General features: G+C 39.1%; 2 protein-coding genes across 6 annotated transcripts in view; one reads left to right on the top strand and one right to left on the bottom strand.

The window, feature by feature from the left end:
• On the top strand, nt 1-8,864 carry lpar2a (lysophosphatidic acid receptor 2a). Of its 2 annotated transcripts, XM_085157348.1 has the most exons (5): nt 1-169; nt 1,302-1,577; nt 1,823-2,569; nt 3,159-3,421; nt 4,909-8,864. In XM_085157348.1, the coding sequence occupies exons 3-5, from the start codon at nt 1,825-1,827 to the stop codon at nt 4,954-4,956; spliced, it is 1,056 nt and encodes a 351-aa protein (XP_085013474.1). In that variant the 5' UTR covers nt 1-169; nt 1,302-1,577; nt 1,823-1,824; the 3' UTR covers nt 4,957-8,864. The 2 variants fall into 2 exon arrangements, with proteins under 2 accessions (XP_085013474.1, XP_085013473.1); XM_085157347.1 differs by lacking the exon at nt 1,302-1,577.
• pbx4 (pre-B-cell leukemia transcription factor 4) overlaps nt 5,172-22,596 on the bottom strand; it is a 27,721-nt gene continuing 10,296 nt past the window's right edge. For 2 of the 4 annotated variants that reach the window (XM_085157332.1, XM_085157333.1), the window contains 7 exons: nt 14,494-14,738; nt 13,798-13,988; nt 13,494-13,629; nt 13,113-13,269; nt 11,011-11,108; nt 9,309-9,395; nt 5,172-8,553 (listed from right to left, as the gene is read on the bottom strand). In XM_085157332.1, coding sequence (XP_085013458.1) covers nt 8,464-8,553; nt 9,309-9,395; nt 11,011-11,108; nt 13,113-13,269; nt 13,494-13,629; nt 13,798-13,988; nt 14,494-14,738 — 1,004 coding nt within the window. In that variant the 3' untranslated portion in view covers nt 5,172-8,463. The remainder of the gene's footprint in view (nt 8,554-9,308; nt 9,396-11,010; nt 11,109-13,112; nt 13,270-13,493; nt 13,630-13,797; nt 13,989-14,493; nt 14,739-22,596) is intronic. The other 2 variants (XM_085157334.1, XM_085157335.1) reach the window with 1 other exon arrangement.

Here is a 22,596-nt window from a genome sequence, read left to right on the forward strand (position 1 = left end):
AGGTCCAGCTGATCCTCATTCAGAAAGGCGTCGGCTTGAAAATGTGCGGTCGCCTGAACACTTAACAGTGAAAATAACCAGAGGGTCTTCTGTTTTCCTTTCAAATGGCACCCAACACCCCCTGTTTCATGTCGGACCTGTCTTGATGGAGGACACGCTAAGACGGACGGTAGGGTTCATGTCGTAATTTACTTAATTATTTATTTTACACGTTAAAAGTCTACATGAGATTAAGTTACACGAGCGGGTATTTGTGACACATAGCTTACTTCACTTCAGGTCTGAACAGGCTGTATTAACGGAAATGTCTTACTTTCCGACTTTTATCCCCTTTAACCCCAGCTGTCTCAGAAAGAGCACTGTTTTAGACTCTAGACGCACACCTGAAACTCTAAATTCACAACGAAAACCTTGCGTGTGCGCACAAAACCAGAATTTCTTGCGCATTTTCTTTCTTCAGATTTCTAAAGCCGCACGTACGCACGGTCTTACTGCTTTTGTAATACTTTCACTATTAATGTTGTTTTGGGTCATTGTACTTGGACGAAGCCAATTAACAATCCAATCCAGCCCTAAATCAATGCAGAGACGTCCATGTTTTAACACTTGAGTCTAAAGTCACTGCTGGGTGTACCATGACTCAGATACGGGAATTATTTGCACAATCGTGTCAGAGGTGTTTTTACAACAAGTGATATGGGTGCAAAGAATCACTTTCAGTTCAGTCTTTGTAGAAGGATGTCTTTACCTCAGAAGTCACTTAACATGAATTATTCAAGCATAAAAAGGTCCTTCAAAAAATGAAGAAACTGGATAAGTGTAGGACCAAAAAAGAAGGGGTCAAAACGAAACATAAAATGAACAGTATCTGAAAGTAATGTCCTTAAGAAATGGGAAAGACCTGGCACAGGAGGGCCGCTGGTGTTTCAGTTGATCCATCAACTGTTCACTAAAGTCTCATCAGAAATGCTTTCAGTGGAAACGGGGAGAACAGGATGAGGTCTGCCAAATTACACAAGAACTACACCGAAAATCAGTGGCAACAGGCCTTATGAAGTGATGAATCCAAATTTTGCATTTTTGGTTTAAATCCTTGTCAGCGTGTACACATGAGGTCAAGACAGAAGTACAACAGTGAGTGTCTTCAGCAATTTCTAAAATTCTAAAGCCATTTCTTTTCTGCATTTTAGTCTGTGGTGCTGGGGATCTTGTCAAAATTCATGTAATTATGAACACAGACAGTACAGTCAGAGTTTGATCCACCATGGAATACTCTGGAAAGTGATGTCTCCATTTTTCAGCGTTGCAGCAATCCAAAAAAACAGTGGCAATGCAGTAAAAGCATATTTGGATAGGAAAAAGCTCCCCATTGGAACACTATCAGACATGGATTGGCCTCCCCAGAGCCTGTACCTCAAACATTATTGAAACAGTGTGGGATCATCTAGACAGAGCACGGAACAAAAGGCAACCAACATCCAAAGAAGAGCTCTGTCCTTCAAGCAGCTTGGAGAAGTATTCCTGAAGTGTGCTTGAGAGCTTGCCTAAGAGCGTTCCAGCTGTGCTGAAGAACAAAGGTTTTCATCCCAAACGTTGACTTTAAAGCTTGTTACAATTGCTTAAACTCTGTTTTTGCTTCATATACTACATTTTTATGCATGTTTGCACACTTTTCAAGAAATCTATTGATCCAGTTTCCCACTTTCCAAGCAAAATATAAGCAAATGGGATGTGGCTCAAGACTGGAAAAAAAAAATTCAATGTTGACTCACTTCTTGTAGACAGCAGGTTAACATCTTGAACATGTACTTTGTGTCTGCAGGTATGGCCACAGAGAGCATTGTGGAGAATACCTGTTACTACAATGAGAATGTCACCTTCTTCTACAAAGTGGTGAATAAGACAATCAGTACAGGATGGAATACACGGGACTATGTTGTCATTGGACTGGGCTTGACAGTATGTGTTATTGTACTCTTGGCCAACTTGCTGGTGATGATAGCCATTTTTATGAACCGCCGCTTTCACTTTCCTATCTACTATCTCCTGGGGAACATGGCTGCAGCAGACCTGTTTGCAGGTATTGCTTATACCAACCTGATGTTGCACACAGGCCCGTGGACTAGAACACTTACCAAGGAGCAGTGGTATATCCGCGGCGCTTTGATTGACATCAGCTTGACAGCCTCCGTGGCCAACCTCCTTGCTGTCGCTGTGGAGCGACACCAGACCATCATCACCATGCAGCTTCACAGCACTATGCCAAAGCGACGTGTGGTGCTGCTGATAGTGTGCATCTGGGCCACAGGTATCATCATGGGCCTGGTGCCGACATTTTGGAACTGTGAGTGTGATCTTAAGGACTGCTCCACCCTTGCGCCGCTCTACAGCCGCCGCTTCCTTATCTTCTGGGCAGTCCTCAACCTGCTCACGTTCTTCGTTATGGTGGCCGTGTATACTCGAATCTTTATCTACGTGAAGAACCAGAGTAAGAACACGTCTCAACAAGTCACAGAGATCCGACAGCAGACTGTTGTCAACCTGATGAAGACGATATCCATGGTCCTGGGTGAGGAACTGTTTACTTTTCGGTCAAAGGGGAAGTTAGAATAGTTTCATTTCTAATAAGCTTGAAAATTTTAAAAAAGCACACTTAAATTACTAACGTACATTGTACAAAACTTTAACATACTCATAGTCGTTGGTGGCATTATTTTCAGATTTTTGCAGGAAAGCGTAGTGACTTTTATTGAATTTCACTTCATATGAACTTTCAGTATTTTCTGTAGTAAAGCTGACTATTGTCGATGTGCTTTATCTCACTGATCTTAGTTATAATGCTTGGCGTGTGTACACCCAGTCATTTATCAACCAGTTTTGCAGCTCTTGTTTGTCAGATCATACCCGATTACTGCTGATCTTTTAAGCTGATAGATTGTTAAGATTTCTGAGTAAAACTGACATGGATTTATCGTCATAATACAACTTTTTCTTTAGGTGACTCATCTCCTGAGCATAAATGTGTTCTCTCTGGCAACTAGCCTTGAAATTAAGCAAGCAAGATGCCAGTATGACCCAAGAGACTCTGTTGTGTCATTACGTCACATCTTTAAATGAAGTTTACTTCCAGTTCTTATCAACAGTTTGCATCTCTGCAGGTGCCTTTGTAATTTGCTGGACGCCTGGCCTCGTGACTCTCTTACTGGATGGACTGTTGGGCAAAGAGAGTCATGCCAACCGCTATGAGAAATACTGTTTGTTCATAGCTGAGTGCAACTCTCTGGTCAATCCTATCATCTATTCCCTACGGGACAACGAGATGCGGAGGACGTTCAAGTGGATCCTGTGCTCTCTGTGTCAGAGAGGTGTTCATCAGCAGAGGCAACTTTCACTAGTCAAGAGGGACACATCTCTGCGAGAGGTACCCTCACTTATTAGGGTGTTGACCCGGTGGTGCAGAATACAACCTGTGAAATGTAAACCTTAGACCAGGGGTGGCCAACTCCAGGCCTTGAGAGCTGGTGTCCTGCAGGTTTTAGATGTGTCCTTTATTCACCACAGCTGATATAATGGCTAAATTACCTCCTCAACATGTCTTGAAGTTCTCCAGAGGCCTGGTAATGATTTAGGTGTGTTGACCCAGGGTGATATCAAAAACCTGCAGGACACCGGCTCTTGAGGCCTGGAGTTGGCCACTCCTGCCTTAGACCTTCAAAGCACTTTAAAAAAGGTACCCCAAAATAGTCTTTGGGGCATCTTTTTCAAACTTGAGATTATTCTTCATTGCTTCAGGTTTCATTTGTGTTTCTCACATTTCTTCACAATGAGTCATGAGAGCTTTCACTTTCCATATCTGCTCTATATGCAAGTTAACAATATGATGCATAAAAGTATTGCGTTTCCTGTCCTGGGCCTTGTTCCACAAAGCAGGTTCAGCAAAATCAGAGTGTAACATTGAGCTAAGAGGTTTGATCATAGTTGGTTCAATCCACTGTATGTTCATATGATAACCACTTTCTGATGCCAAGATTCACCATGGGAATGGGTAGAAGATGAGCCTCCATTTTTATTTCAATATCAGGGGCGACTTGAGGTTCAGTATCTTGCCCAAGGATGCATAGGACTGGAGGAGTCAGGGATCAGTCCACCAACTCTTTGTGTGACATTGCCAAAAAACAAAAAAGGATCAAGAGTCATCTGCTCAGTCCTCATTTACATAAGATTTACATTTTATTTTGAAATCTAATTATTTAGCTGTAACCTGTAGAAACTCAAGATAAAGATGTGGCTCAAACACATAAGATGCAGTTTTATGATTTTTAATTTTATGATTTCTTTGTGTAAATGTTGACGACGTTTACATTTCTGTGAATTTAACTGTATTTAAATCTACAAAGATACTACTATTTACTTTCTGTAACCTGGATTTTAAAAAAAACTAACGTACAAGACTATTTTAGAATCTGTCTTTAGTTCACACATCATCACCAACATAACATACGAGTCTTCACTGAACAGTATTTTGCCTCAAAAGCTTCATGCAGGTTGGGGATGGGATTCAGAGAGAGCCTGCCAGTGAGCAGGTTAATTTCAGTCATTTACTCAAAATTGGTACTCTTCCTGAAACACAAAACCAAGTGTTTGTCTCATCTAAGTATTAACAAACAAGAGTTTTCACTAAACCTGCTTCCTGGAAAAGGCCCTGATTAGATACAGAATTTTTTTTTTTTTTTTTTTTTGAATCTTTAAACACCACTGGATAAAAGTGGTTAAAGGAAACACTGAATTAAACTGCTAAATGTAAATTATGAGTCCATTGTCACTATAAATTATTATGCCTCTACCTTGAAATTCATAAAGAGATTTCTTCTGTGTTATGTTACCTTCAAATTATTTTCTTTCCTACAGGAAACACTTGGCTCTGGCCTGAAGTCAGAAGCAGAGGCCTTGTGTTAGGACGACATCAAGAAAGACGACGCCTGGTCAGTGACTAGGTTATAACGGCAGATCAAACATAATATAAGATGTATAGATCGATTTATTCTTCTAGATATCAGCCAAATTCTGCAAAGCTCACTTTTCCATGTTTGCTTTTTGATACTGAATTAAAGGCTGAACAAGACTTTTGTTTTTTAAGTCTCCACGAGACTAACAGAGTCACATAATCATCAGATGGTGCAATCTCTCCTTTTATTACGTTTGACTATCACAAGAGCATTTGTGACAAATTATAAAATGAAACACTTCTAAAATCTGAAATCAAATACTGAAGGGAAAAAAAAAATCACACTAAATCATTTATATTAATTTTCTAATAAGAACACTACAATTTGTCATATTCTTCCTTTTTGTTTTACTCTTTCTAGAACAATTCTAAAGTTGAGGTATAAAAGGAGTTCATACAGACTCACAAGTCTGAAAACAGTGGGGGTTATATACAAGAGAAATGGAAAGACAGAGGTAGAGAGAGGGGTAAATACAAGGGAAAGAAGGGAGATACAAATTGACTAATAAAAATCAAAGAAATCAAAGGGTTAAGAAGCCATTTGGTGCTGTGGAAGTCATTTAGTCACTTACAGAATCCAAACAATCATAAGGCTGAAATGTGTCAAGGAGACATACAGTGTATGTATCAACATTATGGGATTTGGACAACTGTATTTAGGCTTTATTCACTGTTTATGGTGTGGCACACAAAAACAGATCTTCAGATTAAATGTAAAACAATTTTTTTCTAACAAAAAACCTGAAAAGCATGGACTCCTGTTTGCAAATTTGCTGTCTGTATTTTTTGTTTTTATTAATAATGAAATTACAGGTATCTACATTTTAGATATAACAGAGAGGCTTATTACAGCTCAAAAGAACCAATTTTGTATTTAAACTGCAATTTTCTGTTTCTTGGAATGTTTTGAGAAGGTAAAAATTTCACACCAGAATTGGGGAATATTTGGAAAAGTGACTGTATAACTGAGGAAACTTGGAGGAGATTAAGAAAGGAAGTGGATCCATAAATCAATACATGAAATAAAATGTTTATAACCTCAATTCATACAGTTATCTTTCCACAGCACCAAATACAATTACATTTGTATAGCATACATTTCAACCCAAGTATGTAACAAAAGACCTAAATAATATTTTAAACTGATAGTTATTGTGAATCCTGTGATACAAAGGCCAAAAATAAACAGGCATTTCAACCAAACATCAAAACTTATATACGAAAAAAAGAAAAAAAAATTACTGAAACATTACACAAACTGTACAGTGACATCCATTACAACAGGTAGAAAAAGGCGGGGGCGTGATAATTTGGTGTGGCAATAACATTATAAGATACAGTCATATGAACTGCAATGAGTAACAAAACGAGTACTCAGGGATATCACATGTGATCAGCGTTCAAGCTCAAGTTTTGTTCTGTAACATATGCTTCAACAAAGTCTTGACTGACACTTAAATCTTCATAAGGCTTTACCTTACTATCAAAAATGCTTTGTTATTCACATAATAGCTAATGTATAAAATAGTTCCAAACAATGAAATCACCCAAAATGTTGGCAGGGTTGTCTGAAATGTGGGTTAGAGTTTTGCTACACCCAGGACTGCCTCTTTTTGGTAACAGAGGAGAGAGAGAAGCCCTTGCCCAATTGGCCATAGAACTAAAGATAAAATAAATTGTAGTTTTACCAGAAGGTATTAAAAGATGGGTAAAAAGGAGAGCATTCCTTCTATGCTCACAATCAAATTACAAGTGTGATACGACACTACTCGCCCCACAACAAAAGCCCCAAAAATCAAATCAACTGAGGCATGACAACACCACACAGAGAGACACAGATACAAATATAATTCCCTCCTCTCCTCAAACTGAGAAGGTGGCTGTGCACCAACTTTAGAGACACAGAGTAGCATTATTACATTACTGAACTTGATATTTTTGGTTTTGGTACAACAGAAGGTTGTAGTGTGTTGCCTCGGGCTCACAAGCTTAAATGTTTCAAGATTGGGGGGAGATCTCAGCTGAACCCATATGGTGTGTGATCGGCTGGTGGAAGCACCCAGTCTCTATGTTTACAAAGGTCAGAGGGCACCAGCCATTTGACTAAGACATCCAAGAACACTGTACATACGCCCACACAGAGACACACACATCATATCAATACATGATGCACTTTTTTCCTTTTTGGTCTGACTGTAATAATTATACCCTTTATTTTTTGTTAATAAAAATGAAGCTAAAAACTCGGAAGGTTAAATGAAAACAATATCACGCCTAGAAGTCCTACATGCATGGAAGACAGTCACGTTTCTAAATTCATGACACGTTTTGTCCCAATAACACATCAATGCCCCAAAATCTTTCCACCCTTCTTTTATCGTCATTTAGATGCTTTATTGAGCAAATTTTTGGTGGTGGCTGGTGCATTCTTGGTGAAACAGCATTAGAAAATAGCCTACAATCAAATAAACTAGTGGACAGAAAGCAAGAAGTAAAGTCTACAAGCCATCTACCAACACCCTCTATTGGTTAGCAACAAAAAGGGCTATTAGTTACATCCACTCAACCAAAGATGTTGTCCTCGCTCTGCCCTTTCCTCCTCTTCTCATCAGCCCTATTATCACTTGTCCTGCCTGGTTTAGAACAGTGATCCCCTTAACTACCCTTTTACAGGTAGAGACACCCATAACAAGGATGCTAACGTTTGTGCTTGACACATCTTATGTCAGCTCACTATGAAAACGACTGTAAAGTTGCAAAGTGTATGTTGTGGAAGGGTCTTTGAAATCTCCAACAGAATGAAACACATCGAGCTATAAGGACCGGAAGATACAGTAGTCTCTTGTATTGAGTTGAGGGTGATCTTGGAGGAAGAGATGTGTTGACGACTACTGGGGCAGCACTTTGGTACGAGCAAGGTGAGCAGAGCTCCCTGGTGATCCGTATCAACAGTTTGGCTGTCAAATGCCAAGGCTTCAAGAGATACAGGCAATCACACACAGTTTTCCAAAGCAAAGGGTTAAGTGCAGAGGTCAACAGCACGTGAACAAACTGTGTAAGTACTGTGTGAAGTTAACGTGCATATACACATAATGTACAGACATCATGATCATCTACACAGCTGGGTGAGTGGTCTTCAGAAATGTCCTTAACAGAACATGTTTTTTCAGCCTTAATAAACTCCAACCCCCTTTCAAATCTGAGTTACGAAGCGTTGAGTATAAGGGTAGAGCTGAATTCAGAAGAGCTGGATGGAGTCCTCCTAGCTACTGTTCGGCTGTCCTGTGTTCCAGCACAGTGTGTTTATGAAATGCAAATAAAGCCTTGTGTGGCCATCTAGTTGAGTAGAGAGACAAGAAAGTAGTGAAGAGAAAGAAAAAAAAAAAAAAGAGGGACTGAAGATGGTAGTCAGAGCAAACTGCGGTGGGACTGAAGTGATGGCAGGAAGAGCCAACAGATCAGTTGGAGGTGTCGGAGTGGACACTGCCAGGAGGACCGGGAGGGGAGGTAACCGAGGGGAGGTTGGTGGTGTCCTGCCAGCTGTTAGCCTGCAAAAAGCAACAGAGGAAGGATTCTACATGAGAAGGGAGCTTTTAATAAATAACAGTCTTAATCAGCTACATTTGTGATCAAAGGAATCAAAGGATGCATCCGCAATACAAAATGGTTCAAATAATAGGGAACCACTTTGTTAAAACACAGTACTGCTTCTTCCTGGTTTTCTGAATGTACTAAGCGAAGGTGCTCAAATCCAGATGCGCAACTCCAGAACATGTTTACAGTAACTCATGTTTTAGCATGTTTTAACTTGCAGTGGGTATTACTGAAGTAATAGAAGTAAAGTTACCAAAAAAAACAATAGGTGCACAACATCAAAACAAAACACACTGATTTGTAAAACATTTAGTTTATGTACAAGTTCAAAACTGAAAAGAACTCCACACACACACACTTGCAAAAATCAATAAATTCTGGCACATACAATCCCACATTTCATTTAAACTGGAGGGCAAAGCAAAATTTCTCTCTTTCTCTGCTGTTACTTTTCCTGCATGAAGCAAAGTTTATTTTCTTCTTATATTCATATATTTAGTAATTTTCTTAAGTAACCAAGTCAAAAGCAAAATGAACTGAAACTCAGCGAAAGTTCTGGAATTTCAACCTTTCAACCTTTATAAAGTTGACAATTTCAACACAATTAAAATGTTCTATACAGTAATGTGCACTGTACAGAGCAGTATTCTGGCATCCCAAATACTTATTGATCAGCTACACCACATGAGGAGTTTAAGTTGGTACTCACATCCAGGCGATGAGGGGTGTAGAGGCCACTACCCGACAACTCCTCATAGCCGCCCGTCAGGTGTGTAGCAGGGTGCAGGGTATCCACCTGTCAGAGACAAAACATTTAAAACACACACAGTTTAGCACAATTAGACAAATATTTTTTCCACAGACTGACCAGTGAAGTTACAGCATCCACAAACCTCTCCTGTAGGCATCAGAGCCAGACTGCACTACTCAAAAATACAGCTCATCTACTATCCTGTTTCAGTGCGAGCACTAAAATTTGCAGCTCACACATCAGCTTCATGACTCTCCATTAAACCACTTATGGTCTGAATGAAAGACTGCAGCTGAAGCCAAAATGCAGTGCTTTACCTCTTCATATACTGGTGCTTAACAGAAGAAATCTGTGGATCCATCCAAAACAACAAAATGACAATTCTTTTCACAGACAAGTAACAAGAACAATTCACTTTAATAAAATCTCTTCTGCATCTACGTGAGTATGGTGCACATTACTCCTATGAATTCAACACCTTTTCCAAATGCTAGGATTCTGTATAAAATGCAAATAAAACAGAATGCAATGATTTGCAATAACTAAAATTCTATACAAGTGAAAGTTGAATGAAGATTACATATCACATACTATAATTTGGATTTTTATTGACACGTGGTAACAAAAAGCAGTAAAATGACAAGAAAACCACAAACCAATAAATTTAATTGGCAACAGGTCCCTTTACAGGATATGTGCATGTTTGGAGCAACATGTGCTTCGATCTAAGCAACATCCTTTTCAAGGAAAGCCTTGCTTATTTTGGAAAGACGGTGCCAAGCCATATTGTGCATGAATTACTACAGCTTGGCTCCTTAATAAAAGAGTCCAGATGCTGCCCTGCCCTGCCCGTAATCCAGATCTGTTACCCATTGAAAATATCTGGCAGAGAACAAACAAAAAAGTAAAATAAAGAACACCCTGAAATGTTGAACAACTGAAATACTAAAGCAAGCAAAAATGGGTAAACAATTCCTTTTCAAATTACAGTAACTGGAGAAGAGGTGATGCAATAGTCACAAACATGCCCTGTGTCTCTGTTTCAGCATCAGGCTTGCTGGTTTTGTACAATTCTCAATTAAATATGAGGCTTAAATTATCTGCTGATATCTGCATTCTGTTTTGTTTACATTTTACACAGTGACCCAGTGTTTTTGGAAATGGGTTTTATATAAAGACACGGGATTTTTGGAACACTTGGGGGAAAACAAGGACTGAAAAAGGCAGGATACTGAGACACACTTGGAAATATAGGACAACCTAGACATAGAGAAACAGATGATTAACCAGAGGGACTACAGGATCAATCCCCAGACCTGGTTTGTAGGAATATACCAGCTGCATGAAGACAACTTTGTGAAGAACCCTGATGACCCCACACAGATGTTTCCATACTGAACCGGGTCCTATGCTTGCTGAACATGTGACACAAAACTACATTACCTACATTTCTCATGAGTAAAGGCAAATGCTCCTCAAGGTTTCCTCTACATAGGTCTGTGTGGAGCAGGAGTCAGTGGTGATAAAGACAAAGCCAAGGGGAGGATATGAGGAGAGGTCAAAAGGAGCTAGCCTAAGGGAAGATATCTGGGGAAGTGGGGTGGCTAGGTTAATAGCATTGAGGGCAACTGCCAACTCCACAGCTGTCCTCAGTGCATACCTGTAGAGAGGGGGCGATGTTGAGACCCTCCCCGTTGAGGGAACGTAGGCCAAGGTAGGTGTCGCTTGTGTGAGATAAGCTGAATGACCCTGGTGACCCTGCAGGCAATGTATATCCAATAGCCAATCAGCCTCACCACGTTGTAATGGACTCAAAAGGTTACCATTGCTCAGGGACAACGCTTTGAAAATCAGGGTCATTGTTACTATTTTCTCATATTTATAAAACCTAAAGGAAGATTCTGCGCAGCATATGCTTCAGTGTCCACTAACTGGTGAAACAGCAAAACATCAACACAAATACCTTTTTGTTTTGAAATAAGTCGGTTTTGTTATCTCCATGTGTAACGCCTGCACTAAACCGGTATTTCCACACCACTACAACAGGGCCTTTTGAAAATGTAGCCGACTCAGTTTCAATGTGAAAACTCCAGGATTGCGTTTTAGTCCGGATGGCCTGAAATTTAAAGCTCTGGAAATGATGACACAGACAGCTGCATTTATTCGGGGTCTGGGTCTTATTAGATGAAATTAAGACGAAATTAAGCCAAAAAGCTAAAATTCAAAAGGAAAATGTATGTTCCAGTATACAGAAGCCCCAAGAAGGGAAACGATTAAATGAACCAGAACCTCTACCTAAAAAGGTCCACTTAAGCTGCTTGCATATATAAGTTTAAAGATTTTTGTAGACCACTGCAAAAACAGTTCAAGAAAAAAAACGAATTAATTATGGGGGACCATTTGTGTCAGTGTATCAACAAAATCAAGTATCCTTTCTAATATGCTCTACATCCCTGTAACTTTAAATTTAAAGTCGCAATGTAAGTATTATAATGTCAGGATCTCTGTACGTACATTAACTATGAAGTAAAACATTCAACATAGCACAGGTCTGAATACACAAAGTCACAATGACAGACTGTAGATATTAATTGAGAATCTTGCACATAAAATTTTGGACAGGTAAGCTCTCAGAGCCACATTTTACAAGCTACAGTTTAGTGCTGTCACTACTAGAGTTACGAAATGTACAAAACTACATTTTACACATGTGTATGGATGCAGTCCCACTATAAAAAAAACAAAACAAAAAACAGCAACTGGGGTAATAATGCATTATGACATAATGCATAGGCAGCACGGTGGCACAGTGGTTAGCACTGTTGCCGCACAGCAAGAAGGTCCTGAGTTCAACTCCAACATCAGGCCGGGGTCTTTCTGTGTGGAGTTTGCATGTTCTCCCCGTGTTTGCGTGGGTTCCCTCCGGGTACTCCGGCTTCCTCCCACCGTCCAAAGACATGCAGCTTGTGGGGATAGGTTAATTGGATAATCCAAATTGTCACTAGGTGTGAATGTGCGAATGAATGTGAGTGCGAATGTTGTCTGTCCCTGTGTGTTGGCCCTGCGACAGACTGGCGACCTGTCCAGGGTGTACCCCGCCTTTCGCCCTATGACAGCTGGGATAGGCTCCAGCGCCCCCCGCGACCCTGAAAAGGATAAGCGGAAGCGAATGGATGGATGGATGGACATAATGCATAACATAATGCATTATGTCATTTCAATATTGCTTACAGAGCATAATATCCTGTAAGTACTGTGGCTCATTCCATTAAAAGGTAATTTATGTTTGAATGACAAAATATAATTACTTAAACAGATTGGTGAAGGAACTGCTCAGAAAATATAAGCATATAGTTTCTTGTAAAATATTTGGATAAGCAAGGTTCTCTAGAAAAATAAACAAGCTGAAAGTATGTGCCCAAATTTTCCAAATGGTACACGCAATTTTCCGTTTCAGAATGTAAAAGTGCATACTATGTTACTGCCTCAATACTGATTATTACAACTAATGTAATATGTACCAGCATACATCCTTCTTTCTATGAGATCATTTCAGAGAACTACAGACACTTAGCGTGGTAGCTGAGTGAGAGCTTATTTCCAGTTTGCATTGTGGATTTTCCTGTGAACCATTATGTCAGTCCACTATACACTCATCCTGTGGTCCGGTTATGCAAGAACAAAAGCTTATACAAAGGAAGAGAAGCCTGTTAACAAGAAAGGTGAAGCCTATGTGGGTAGAAGAAATGGAGCATGCGGTACCTGAGTTGGGCGTTGCCGGAGAATTAGCCTGGCTGGCCTGCGCCGACACATTGGCCGCATCCACCGCTGTTTTAACTGCGTAGAGGTTCGCTTCCTCCTGAAACTTACCAATATTCTTCTTGTAGCGTATTCTCTTGTTGCCAAACCAATTAGAGACCTGAGGACCAGACAGATGTCATTTGCATTTATTTTATCTGCCGTGCATCTGATCTGTTGGCACCTCCACCCCACAATTGTTTAGTTATTCAGTCTTATTTTACTTGTATACAAAAAAGGAAGGGGTTTTAAAAAAAATAAAGTACAGACACTGACTAAAATTCTGGATTTAACAACTATATAATCTCTACTCTATACCGGATAACAGTTATGTTGACAACTCACCTGAGACACAGTGATCCCACACTTCTTGGCAAGTTCCTCCTTGGCTTCCTCACTTGGATAAGGATTAGAAAGGTGGGAGTAGAAATACTCGTTCAGCACCTCCGTAGCTTGCTTGTTAAAGTTACGCCTCTTACGTCTGAGAGACAGAGAAAGAGAGACAGCAAGATAATGACCAGTATCTTTGGAATGTGAATCTGATAAAACAATCATTTGCAAGTGCTCAGATCATTTCTGCCCACAGGAAGGTAACCAGCCAGTCAACACACAGACAATAAACATATCACGTAGACCCACACAGACAGACCTGGCATCAAGGAAGCGTGAGCGCAAAATCATTACAGCCTCACAGGTGCTCTGTTTGAGCTGCATCTGAATGGAGCTGAACTTGCGGTGGATTATGGCCACCATGCGCTCAATCTCCTTGGGAGAGATGGGCCGTGTGCGAGACTGCTCTCTCAGCAGGTTCATTACATGGTTGGTGAACTCACTACAGGCCTGGAACAAAGAGAGAGGAAGGGAGAGAGAGCAGTTGAATACTATTGTCAAAAGAAGGACAAAGCACAAATTCTGCCCAGTGCCAGTGGGATCGTTTTGAAGCATCTGCTTTCAGACTACTCTGAATAACAATATAGCATCTGATAATAGAAATTATTAAACAAATACATTTGTTTAAAACATTTAAATTAGAAACTTTCTTCCTGTTTTAATTCCTGTTTAATTCCTGCACATTTTTTTCCATGTAGACCTAAAATATATAATTTCCCTATACACTACAAAAATTAGACTGGACACTTCTTTTGTCCATTAAACTTTTTGTCTATTACACATCACTAGTCTTGTTGAGCAGTTTCACAAATGTATCTTGTTTTTCCGTTATCTTGTGTTTGACCAAACAACAAAGTCACTTTTCATCTTACGGTCAAGGGTTGCCAAAATGTTTTTGTGTACAAGCAAGGAATGTGTCACATATGCAAGTCCCCGATGTGCATTCAGCACAAACCTGCTCATATTTCTCCAGCTCGGAATGATATATCTGGCGGATCTGGGCAAGCTTGGCTCTGTAGTCAGAGTGTTCGATGCTGCTGTCGGTGGGGGAGCCTCCGGCTGCTGCTGCAGCTGCAGCCGCTGCAGCCGATCCGCCGCCCTTTTCTGGTCCTGACACACCCTCCGCTAGCAACATATTGTCCAGCCGCATGATCTGAGGATCTGGGGGGTCCTCCTCTTGCACACCTCGTATACTCAGAACTGGGAAAAAAAGAGAGAAACAACGTGATTTAGGCAGATAAGGTTAGCATTTAACTGTCTGAGAAAACACCTGCTAAACTACTCATCTAGATCTAAGAAAACCTGTTGGTTAAAAAACAAAACAACACAGACACACAGAAAAGACAGACCATACAATTTTCCAAGCAAAGTTATACTGCTGTGGCTTATAGGAATGCACAGAAAGACAATAAATCACTGATAAAATTCAAAGAAGTGGAGTACTGTCCAAACCCAGTCACAAGTTTCTCCCCTGAGTCATTGCTATGAATGCCTGACTGAATTCTCAATAAGCCTGAACTTCCTCTAAACCAACAGCAGAGGGCAGTGTGGTCCCTCAGTGGCACACTGCCAGAGATAAGGGCATGAGGCATGGGACCAGTAATAGGAGTGCATGTGCTGTCACTATGAGCCCCAGTGGCCATAAGTATAGTTATCAGTCGCTGCTCTCCACCACTGTATTATACCAGGACCTCTGTCAGCCTGCAGCCATGCTCTCATCTCTCTCTCCCCCTCACACATGTGCACAAACACATACTCCCTTAAAGACACCTTTGTTACAGAAAAGTTTTAACTCCAGACAACCATCTTTTCTTCAGAGCCTGGAGCTTTTAACACTTAACTAAATTCAATTTCACTTGCCCTTTTTTTTTTGCCTCTCAATCATTCAACTTCAAAAAGTAAGAGTAGAAACTTGGCACCATAATTTAGTGTCTCGAGCTGAACGTTTACAAACTGTTCAATTTTTTGGGAAATCTTATATATTATATTAATAACAATGCATGAATTAAAGAATTGTTTTTATTGCTGTGATTAAAAGACTTAATTAAAAAAATAGCTATGAATGCCTATTTGACTTTAAAAGGAAAGAAAAAAGTTCTGACAGCAATTTTTTCTTTTAACCTTTTTACCATAAATGATTTTTTAAAAAAAACAACAACAAAAACAACCAAAAAAAAAAAAAAAAAAAAAACACCTTAAATTTTCTGTTTCCCATCACTTTAAAGTGAATATTCTGACTGTTGGTCACAGAAATCAAGCCATTTAAGGACGTCAAAAAAAAACTAAGGAATAATGATGTCCCCCCCTCTACTACTAATAATCTAACACACCTAAGCTTTTGCACAATAGTAAAATAAATACATTTAAGGTCATATTTACATTATGATTGCAAATATTGATTCATAGTCTCATATAAAACCAGTACTGTAACCACATTTATGTTGATCTTTGTAACTTGAGACTACAGGGAATAAAAAAGAAAAAAATGAAAACAGACAAAGTTAACAGGGATTTTAAGGGAGACAGATTCTACGAGTATGGATGATGAGATTAATCCCTGTGGAAACTGAGTGGCATTAGGCACTTGTCTTCCTTAAGGATTATTCTAGTTTGTCAGTGTATCAAAGTTCAGTTCTTATGAGACCTGTGAGTCTTTACTTGGAGTCCTTAAGGGTCGCAATGAAAAACAAGTTTTCCGCAGCTGTGGAGAAGTCAAAGCTAACAAATGACTGGAGCTGTAGTGTAGGGTAACAGATGTGAAGAAATGAGGACAAAAACAGTTTTGCTTAAATTTTCCAAGTGCAATGGAGCAAATGAGTTTTTTTTTCTTTTTCATAACTTCTTTTTGATAAATGAGTCTGTTCCACCATTTTACAAGGCCGTAAGTAGTCAAGTGTCCAACTTTCCCCATTTCCTACCCTTCACTTTTTTATTTCTTGTTCCTTCTTGCCTTTTTCTTTTCCCTCTGCTTAGGTCTCTTCTCTCTCCAAGGCACATTCCTGCTCTGCTGCTCCCCCATCTCAGGGCTCAGGAATGCAGCAGACCCAGCCGCCTGAACTAATGACCCTGATTCGCCCATCTCTTTCCCTCCTCTTTTTCCTTTCTTTTCTGTAATTCACAAAAGATCTGTACAATTTTTTAGCTATGTGAAGTATATCCAAATTGCATATCAATGGCAAGATCTTTTTTGTATCCAATATATTAATGGTTATGCAATTATTATTGTTGCCTAAGTTTTATGTATGCCAATTATAACTACATAACTATGTGTAGTTATGCTTTGTTCTTTACAGCCCATTTACAGAGATGTACAACTGACCTACAGTTAAGAGGGCAACTGTGGCTCTTGAAGCTTCTCACCTCTTTCCCCCTCCCTTTTGCCCCCACTCATTATGGCCCCCCAGCTGTAGCCTAATGCCCCTACATTCCCCTAATTACTCCAATTAAGCTGTGATTATCCAGAATCACACTCATGCACAGTCTAGTGGTCTAGTGGTATTATAGCATCTGTTAAGATGAGTTAAGATACCACGCAGAAGAGAACCATATGACACAGACACATATAAAGACTTTTTAAAGAATAATTTAAAAAGTCCTTGACTCCGAAGCTACCAATACAACTCGTGAAAACTAGAAACAACAAAAAGTCTTCAGGTCTGAAAGCTGGCTGCCTATTAGGACCTAAACAGTGTTTCCATTTGATCAAATGTATCCCAATACCCAACTGGGTCTATTACCGAGAAGCTAAAACTCAGCAGTGCTATAAGTAATAATACTTAAATTCACCTTTAAAAAAATAGTAAGACTGCTTAAGGCCCATACGCTGCATTCAAAGATCTTAGAAATCACACTATTATGCACACGTTACCAGCCAAGCCGGGCGGTGTGGTATTGAGAGACGAAGCGAGCAACACATACTATGAAATATTCAGGGTATCCAGCTGGGCTTTCACTGCATACATAATCATTCTCATTTCTGCACAGCCAATGTGGAAATGGTGTGCTGTGCAGACAACACAATATATGAAGTGCTGCAGGTAAGGGTGAACAACCTAACCAGTAGTATAGTGCTGTACATTAACTGTAATGCCTTCCACACATAGGCATAGATAAGGCTTAAACGTAATCAGTATATCATTGCTCAGCTCACAGCACAAGCTTTATCCTTGTCTGTCTTTTCCCTCGCTAGCATCCCCTTTTTCACTCCGTCTCCCCAACACACATCCCCTCCCCCCTCCCTTTCAGCGCACCCCCCCTCCCCACACACACACCTCCCCCAGTGCCCCCCACCCCCCTGTTCTCCATTTCAGTCGAGTTCTCCATGTGAGCCGCAATCCCTCATGCTGTCAGCCCCCCCCTCCTTCTCCCTCTCTCTGTAGACAGACAGGATTAGCATTTTAATTGCATCAGCTCCCTTGGGTATTCTCAGCCTTTCACTGGGAGAGAGCAAGGGAGCGGGAGAAAGAGGAGGATAGAGAAGGGAAAAAAGGGGGAAAAAGGTAAGGAGAGAGGGTAGAAGGAGAACCAAGGAGAATTGAAAAAAAGGAGTCACAGGAGAAGATATGTGTGCGGGAGAGAAAGAGACAGGGGCCACAAATATACAGAATCCAGAGTACAGACGTGCCAGAGAGCGAGGGAGCCAGAAAGGGAAAAAAAAAGATAGGACTGTGAAAACATCAGTTTTTCCTTTCATTATACGGAATTCAGATAAAGAGAATGGCCCATAGAAAGACTTTTCTGTTTTTTTACAATGAAAAAAAATTGCTACATAAATATGCTAATTTGACTTATAAAAATGCAGAAACAAATCTCAGCACCAGCTCTGGTGTTATGATAGGTAAACCCATGTATAAAAGACTAAAACTGACTGCAAGTGATAAAATAGCACCCGCGTAATAGAAATACAGTGAAGGGAAATAAGGAGTGGGGCCAGTCTATCTATTAAACTACTCTTTCACTATTTTATCAGATGAAAAATAAACAAACCCTCTGGGAAAAATAAACTTCATCTTGAACTACGCATGACACCAAACGGCAGCTAAAAACCCTCCAGGTTGACTGATTTGATTTCCACAAATTATTTATTAAAAAAACAACAGTGCAGTAAATGCAAGTTTGATGAAACTGGAACAGACTCCTAATTATCTTTTGTTGGATGAGTTTGACTTTCATTCTGCAGAAAAAGAGTGAAATGTACTATTTAAGAGATCAGTTTTCAAACCATGGAATGAAATGCAAACTTTCTATTAATTAAATCCAGATCCATATATGCAATATGTAATTATATGACAAATAGTTACCTGGATGCCAAAAGCAATTTCATTACAAAACCATAGGTTATAATGATTAATGTCAATATTCACACCTAACCTCTTCTCTGTGTGAACCATTTTGATTTACCATGCAAAATATGGGTTGCTCAAAAAGGAAAAAAGAAGACCTGTGTGAACAAAACTGTGCCTTAGGCAGGTTGAAAAATATGGCACTCAAACTGTAAAACTAGCATTAAAAATGAATCACTTCCCTGCTGGGTTTTATGCTAAATGGACGATGTATAAAAAACAAAACTGAAAAGTGTAGTTTTACACAAAAATATTCAGTTATTCTTCTAAAAAGGGAACATTTTGTACTATTCAGTAATTTTAAATTTTTTAAGATACAGGATTAATCCTGTAATCGAGTGAGTGATATTAAAGTGATGGCATTTTTTCCATTAGGTCATATGTTACACTTACCTCAAATTTCTTCACAACTAAATTCAAATAAACCCACAACAGCCTTGGACAAGACATGGATATGCTTAATGCAACTAGAGCTATATTTGACCAATGAAAACCAGACTTGACCAAAACTGAACCTACTCCTCAATTAAGTGTGCTCTACCTGATTTATTTACAACAATATTATTACAATTAATATTTCAGTCTTGGCATTTTATACTGAAGTTGAACTTACCAGTTTGTTTGAAAGTTTACACTTGGCTTTTTGATCATATTAACAAAATTCATCACACCATTGGCTTCTTTGACGAATTGTGAACTGTTTGGATTTGAATCAAATTATTGATTAAGTAAAAGGAATTAACTACATTTGAAGCTAATACAAAGGGCTAGATATAAGTTAAGAAAACATTAAAATGTTAATAAAAACCATTCGTCTCCAAAACAATCAGGTTTTTTAGGAAGCTGAACAACTTAAAGACATAGGCTGTGCATACAACAACCTGTTGTGCTGCCAGCAATGCATAAATATGTTTTGCTACACTTAATTTATCCTGGTGGGATGGCTACGTAGAGCCAATGGCGTAGCCTCGGCAAATGGCCAATGCCATTGCCAGTATTTGTACCTGTGCAAACTGCGGACGCGGTGAGCATAGTTACATTTCCAGGGAAGTGAAGTCAGGTTACAGTTGCAACATACCTACACTTTTCTACACATTTTACACAGGAGTATAAATCCTCTCTTTACCTCACTCATTCAGACCCAAAGTTTAGCTATTAAAAATAAGTAAATGCTAGCAGGTACGGCCTGGCTTTCCAAACATTAAACCTGAACTCTGATTGTTTTTTTACTAAGAGATTTAAATGAGAGAAATGGTGATTTCAGTTTGTTCAATCAACTAAGTGTATGCAACCCGCAGATATGTTTCTGTGTGGGTGATAAGAAAAGAGAAAAGAAAAAAAAAAAAGAGAGAGAGATACAAACTACATTTTAAAACCATTGAAGTGAGAAATATAATACAGAATAATATGAGGTTTTCTTCAATAATGAATGGCAGGTTTTCTTCTGTTACTCTAACAGCTGGCACAAAGTTTAAGTTTTTATGGAATGAAAAATCCATTTTTAAAAATCTTTTTAGATTTTAAAAGAAGAAGAAAAAAGAAAAAGCTTTCTGCAAGAAGCCCCTAGTAAAACTGTGGTTGCAACTTTTACAGACTGACCAGGGTGCTCCTTCAGACATGAAACTGACACGTTCAGATGCCATCAGATTAATAGAAAGGAGTGCATGTCTGAATGGGGCTTTAATGAGCCCAATCCATATGTCCATTTATACTTTAAGCAGCTCACACTAATCAGCATCTGTTTGGGTAGTTTACAAGAGTCCTGTAGCACACCGCCCCCCACACTGACACAAACACACACTGAGAGGTAAGCATTTAAAGTAAACACTGTGGTTTTACTAAGGTGTGAATTGGAGAATTCACACTTTTAGCAAACAACACTTCAGTCCAACACATCATCAATCAGCCCTTAATTAACTAAACAGAGAGGCTTGGACAAGGACAACAACAAATACAACACAAACACTGAAGGATATCAATTGTGTTGTCCCTTAACGAAAGATCAACAATGCTTTTCTTTCTGTAAAATCTATATTTGTATTTTAGGTAAATAATGAAATTAATTTCCGTGACAACAATTACAAACGTAAAAAAAATATTTGATATTGTATATATCTTAATCTGAAATATCAACTATCAGAGCTGGACAATGTAACAAATTTGAATGTAATCAATGTTATGGCTTCCAACGACTATGAAGACAAGAAAATTGGGACTAACTATTGCTTTTTTTGGCTTTTCAACACAATGCACTCGTTTTGTTTTGAGATATTAATCAAGCACAAGCATTTCCTGGTACATTTTAGTTCCTATCCAAAAATCCAATGATTATGAAGAGATCAAAAAGATCTATTTAGAAGAAGAAAAAAAAAATCTACAAGGTTTCTACAGATGAATCTGTGGATCATTAACAGTTGTCTGTAATTGCTTTGGTCTCCAGTTTTCCATGTTTTACTCCAATTTCAACACTGTCCAAATGAGTTATTAATTGGCCATCTCCCTACCAGCATAAAGGTCAAGGAATCCCTGCAAAAATCACTGTTTTTTTTTTTTTCAACACACAATAAATTTGTTTATTTGTTAAAACAATTGATAACCTTGTAAACTAACTAAGATTACAACTATTCACCAACTTTTGGCATAACAGAGCAGTCATGCTTAGAGATGCAGAGATAAATTTTCACTCCTTCAAATGTTTGCATGCTGATCAGCTGAAATAATCGAAATTTTTGAGGTCAGTCTGGTTTGTTACCCAACTATCACCACAAAACATTGTTTATTGTACATATTTATGATTTCAGGGGGAGGGATGTGTGTTCCATCTCTACTTTAAGCTTATGTTGATAACACAGACATTAAACAAGCAGACTGAGATGCAGTAGGTATACTGGTATTTTCTCACAGCTGGTCATCTGACAAAGCGTGAATTAAACTTCCAGCACAGTTTGTAACCAAACCGAGCTGTTATAGGAATGAATAATACAAGATGTTTTTCTAGACAACATTTTATTGGCAATAAGGTACAATACCTAAAATCTGTAATGTTTAAAGCGCATATTAAGCACGAGCAAGCAGCTGTAATTACATCTCTAATATATCCTGAGTCCAATGCATTTCTGCACATAACAAAAGACAGACATGGAAGAAAAATTTTCTAAATGTCACAGGAGGAAGAGGAGGATGACGAAGAGCACCTAAGCAGGAGGCTTGTTATAGCACTGCTAGGATCTTTCCCCAGTCAACTCTCATCAGGCCAGCTGCCTCCTGTGCTCATTAGCACAGACTCTTAAGGAGCTCCTAAAGACTTTGTGAAAAATGAACGCTCATTTGAGAGGTCGTTAATTTGCACTGTTATGCAAATTAGGTGGCAATTAAGCGATAGATCAGAAGAGCAGTGCCCATTTATAACAAGTGAACAAGCATTATGACACAGTCAGATGGTGCTAGAGCGAAGTGAGGCTACATGGTTAGTCTGAACAGGTTCAAAGTTCCACCCTTGCGAGGAACAAAACCACTGTACCTATAATATGTTTGGCTGGTCATGATAAGAATATAGCAATGGGTTTTACAGCACTATCGATTGAGTCTGTTAACCTGCACGCACAAAGATTAGTCTACATTACAACCTGTACTGAAGCGCATACTAATCATGTTCCCAGAATATGGCTTTAATATACATCAACCAACAGTGGTACAATAACTATCTACACTAATGA

This window comes from Neolamprologus multifasciatus, chromosome 4, assembly GCF_963576455.1.
Source record: "Neolamprologus multifasciatus chromosome 4, fNeoMul1.2, whole genome shotgun sequence".
Taxonomy (NCBI): domain Eukaryota; kingdom Metazoa; phylum Chordata; class Actinopteri; order Cichliformes; family Cichlidae; genus Neolamprologus; species Neolamprologus multifasciatus.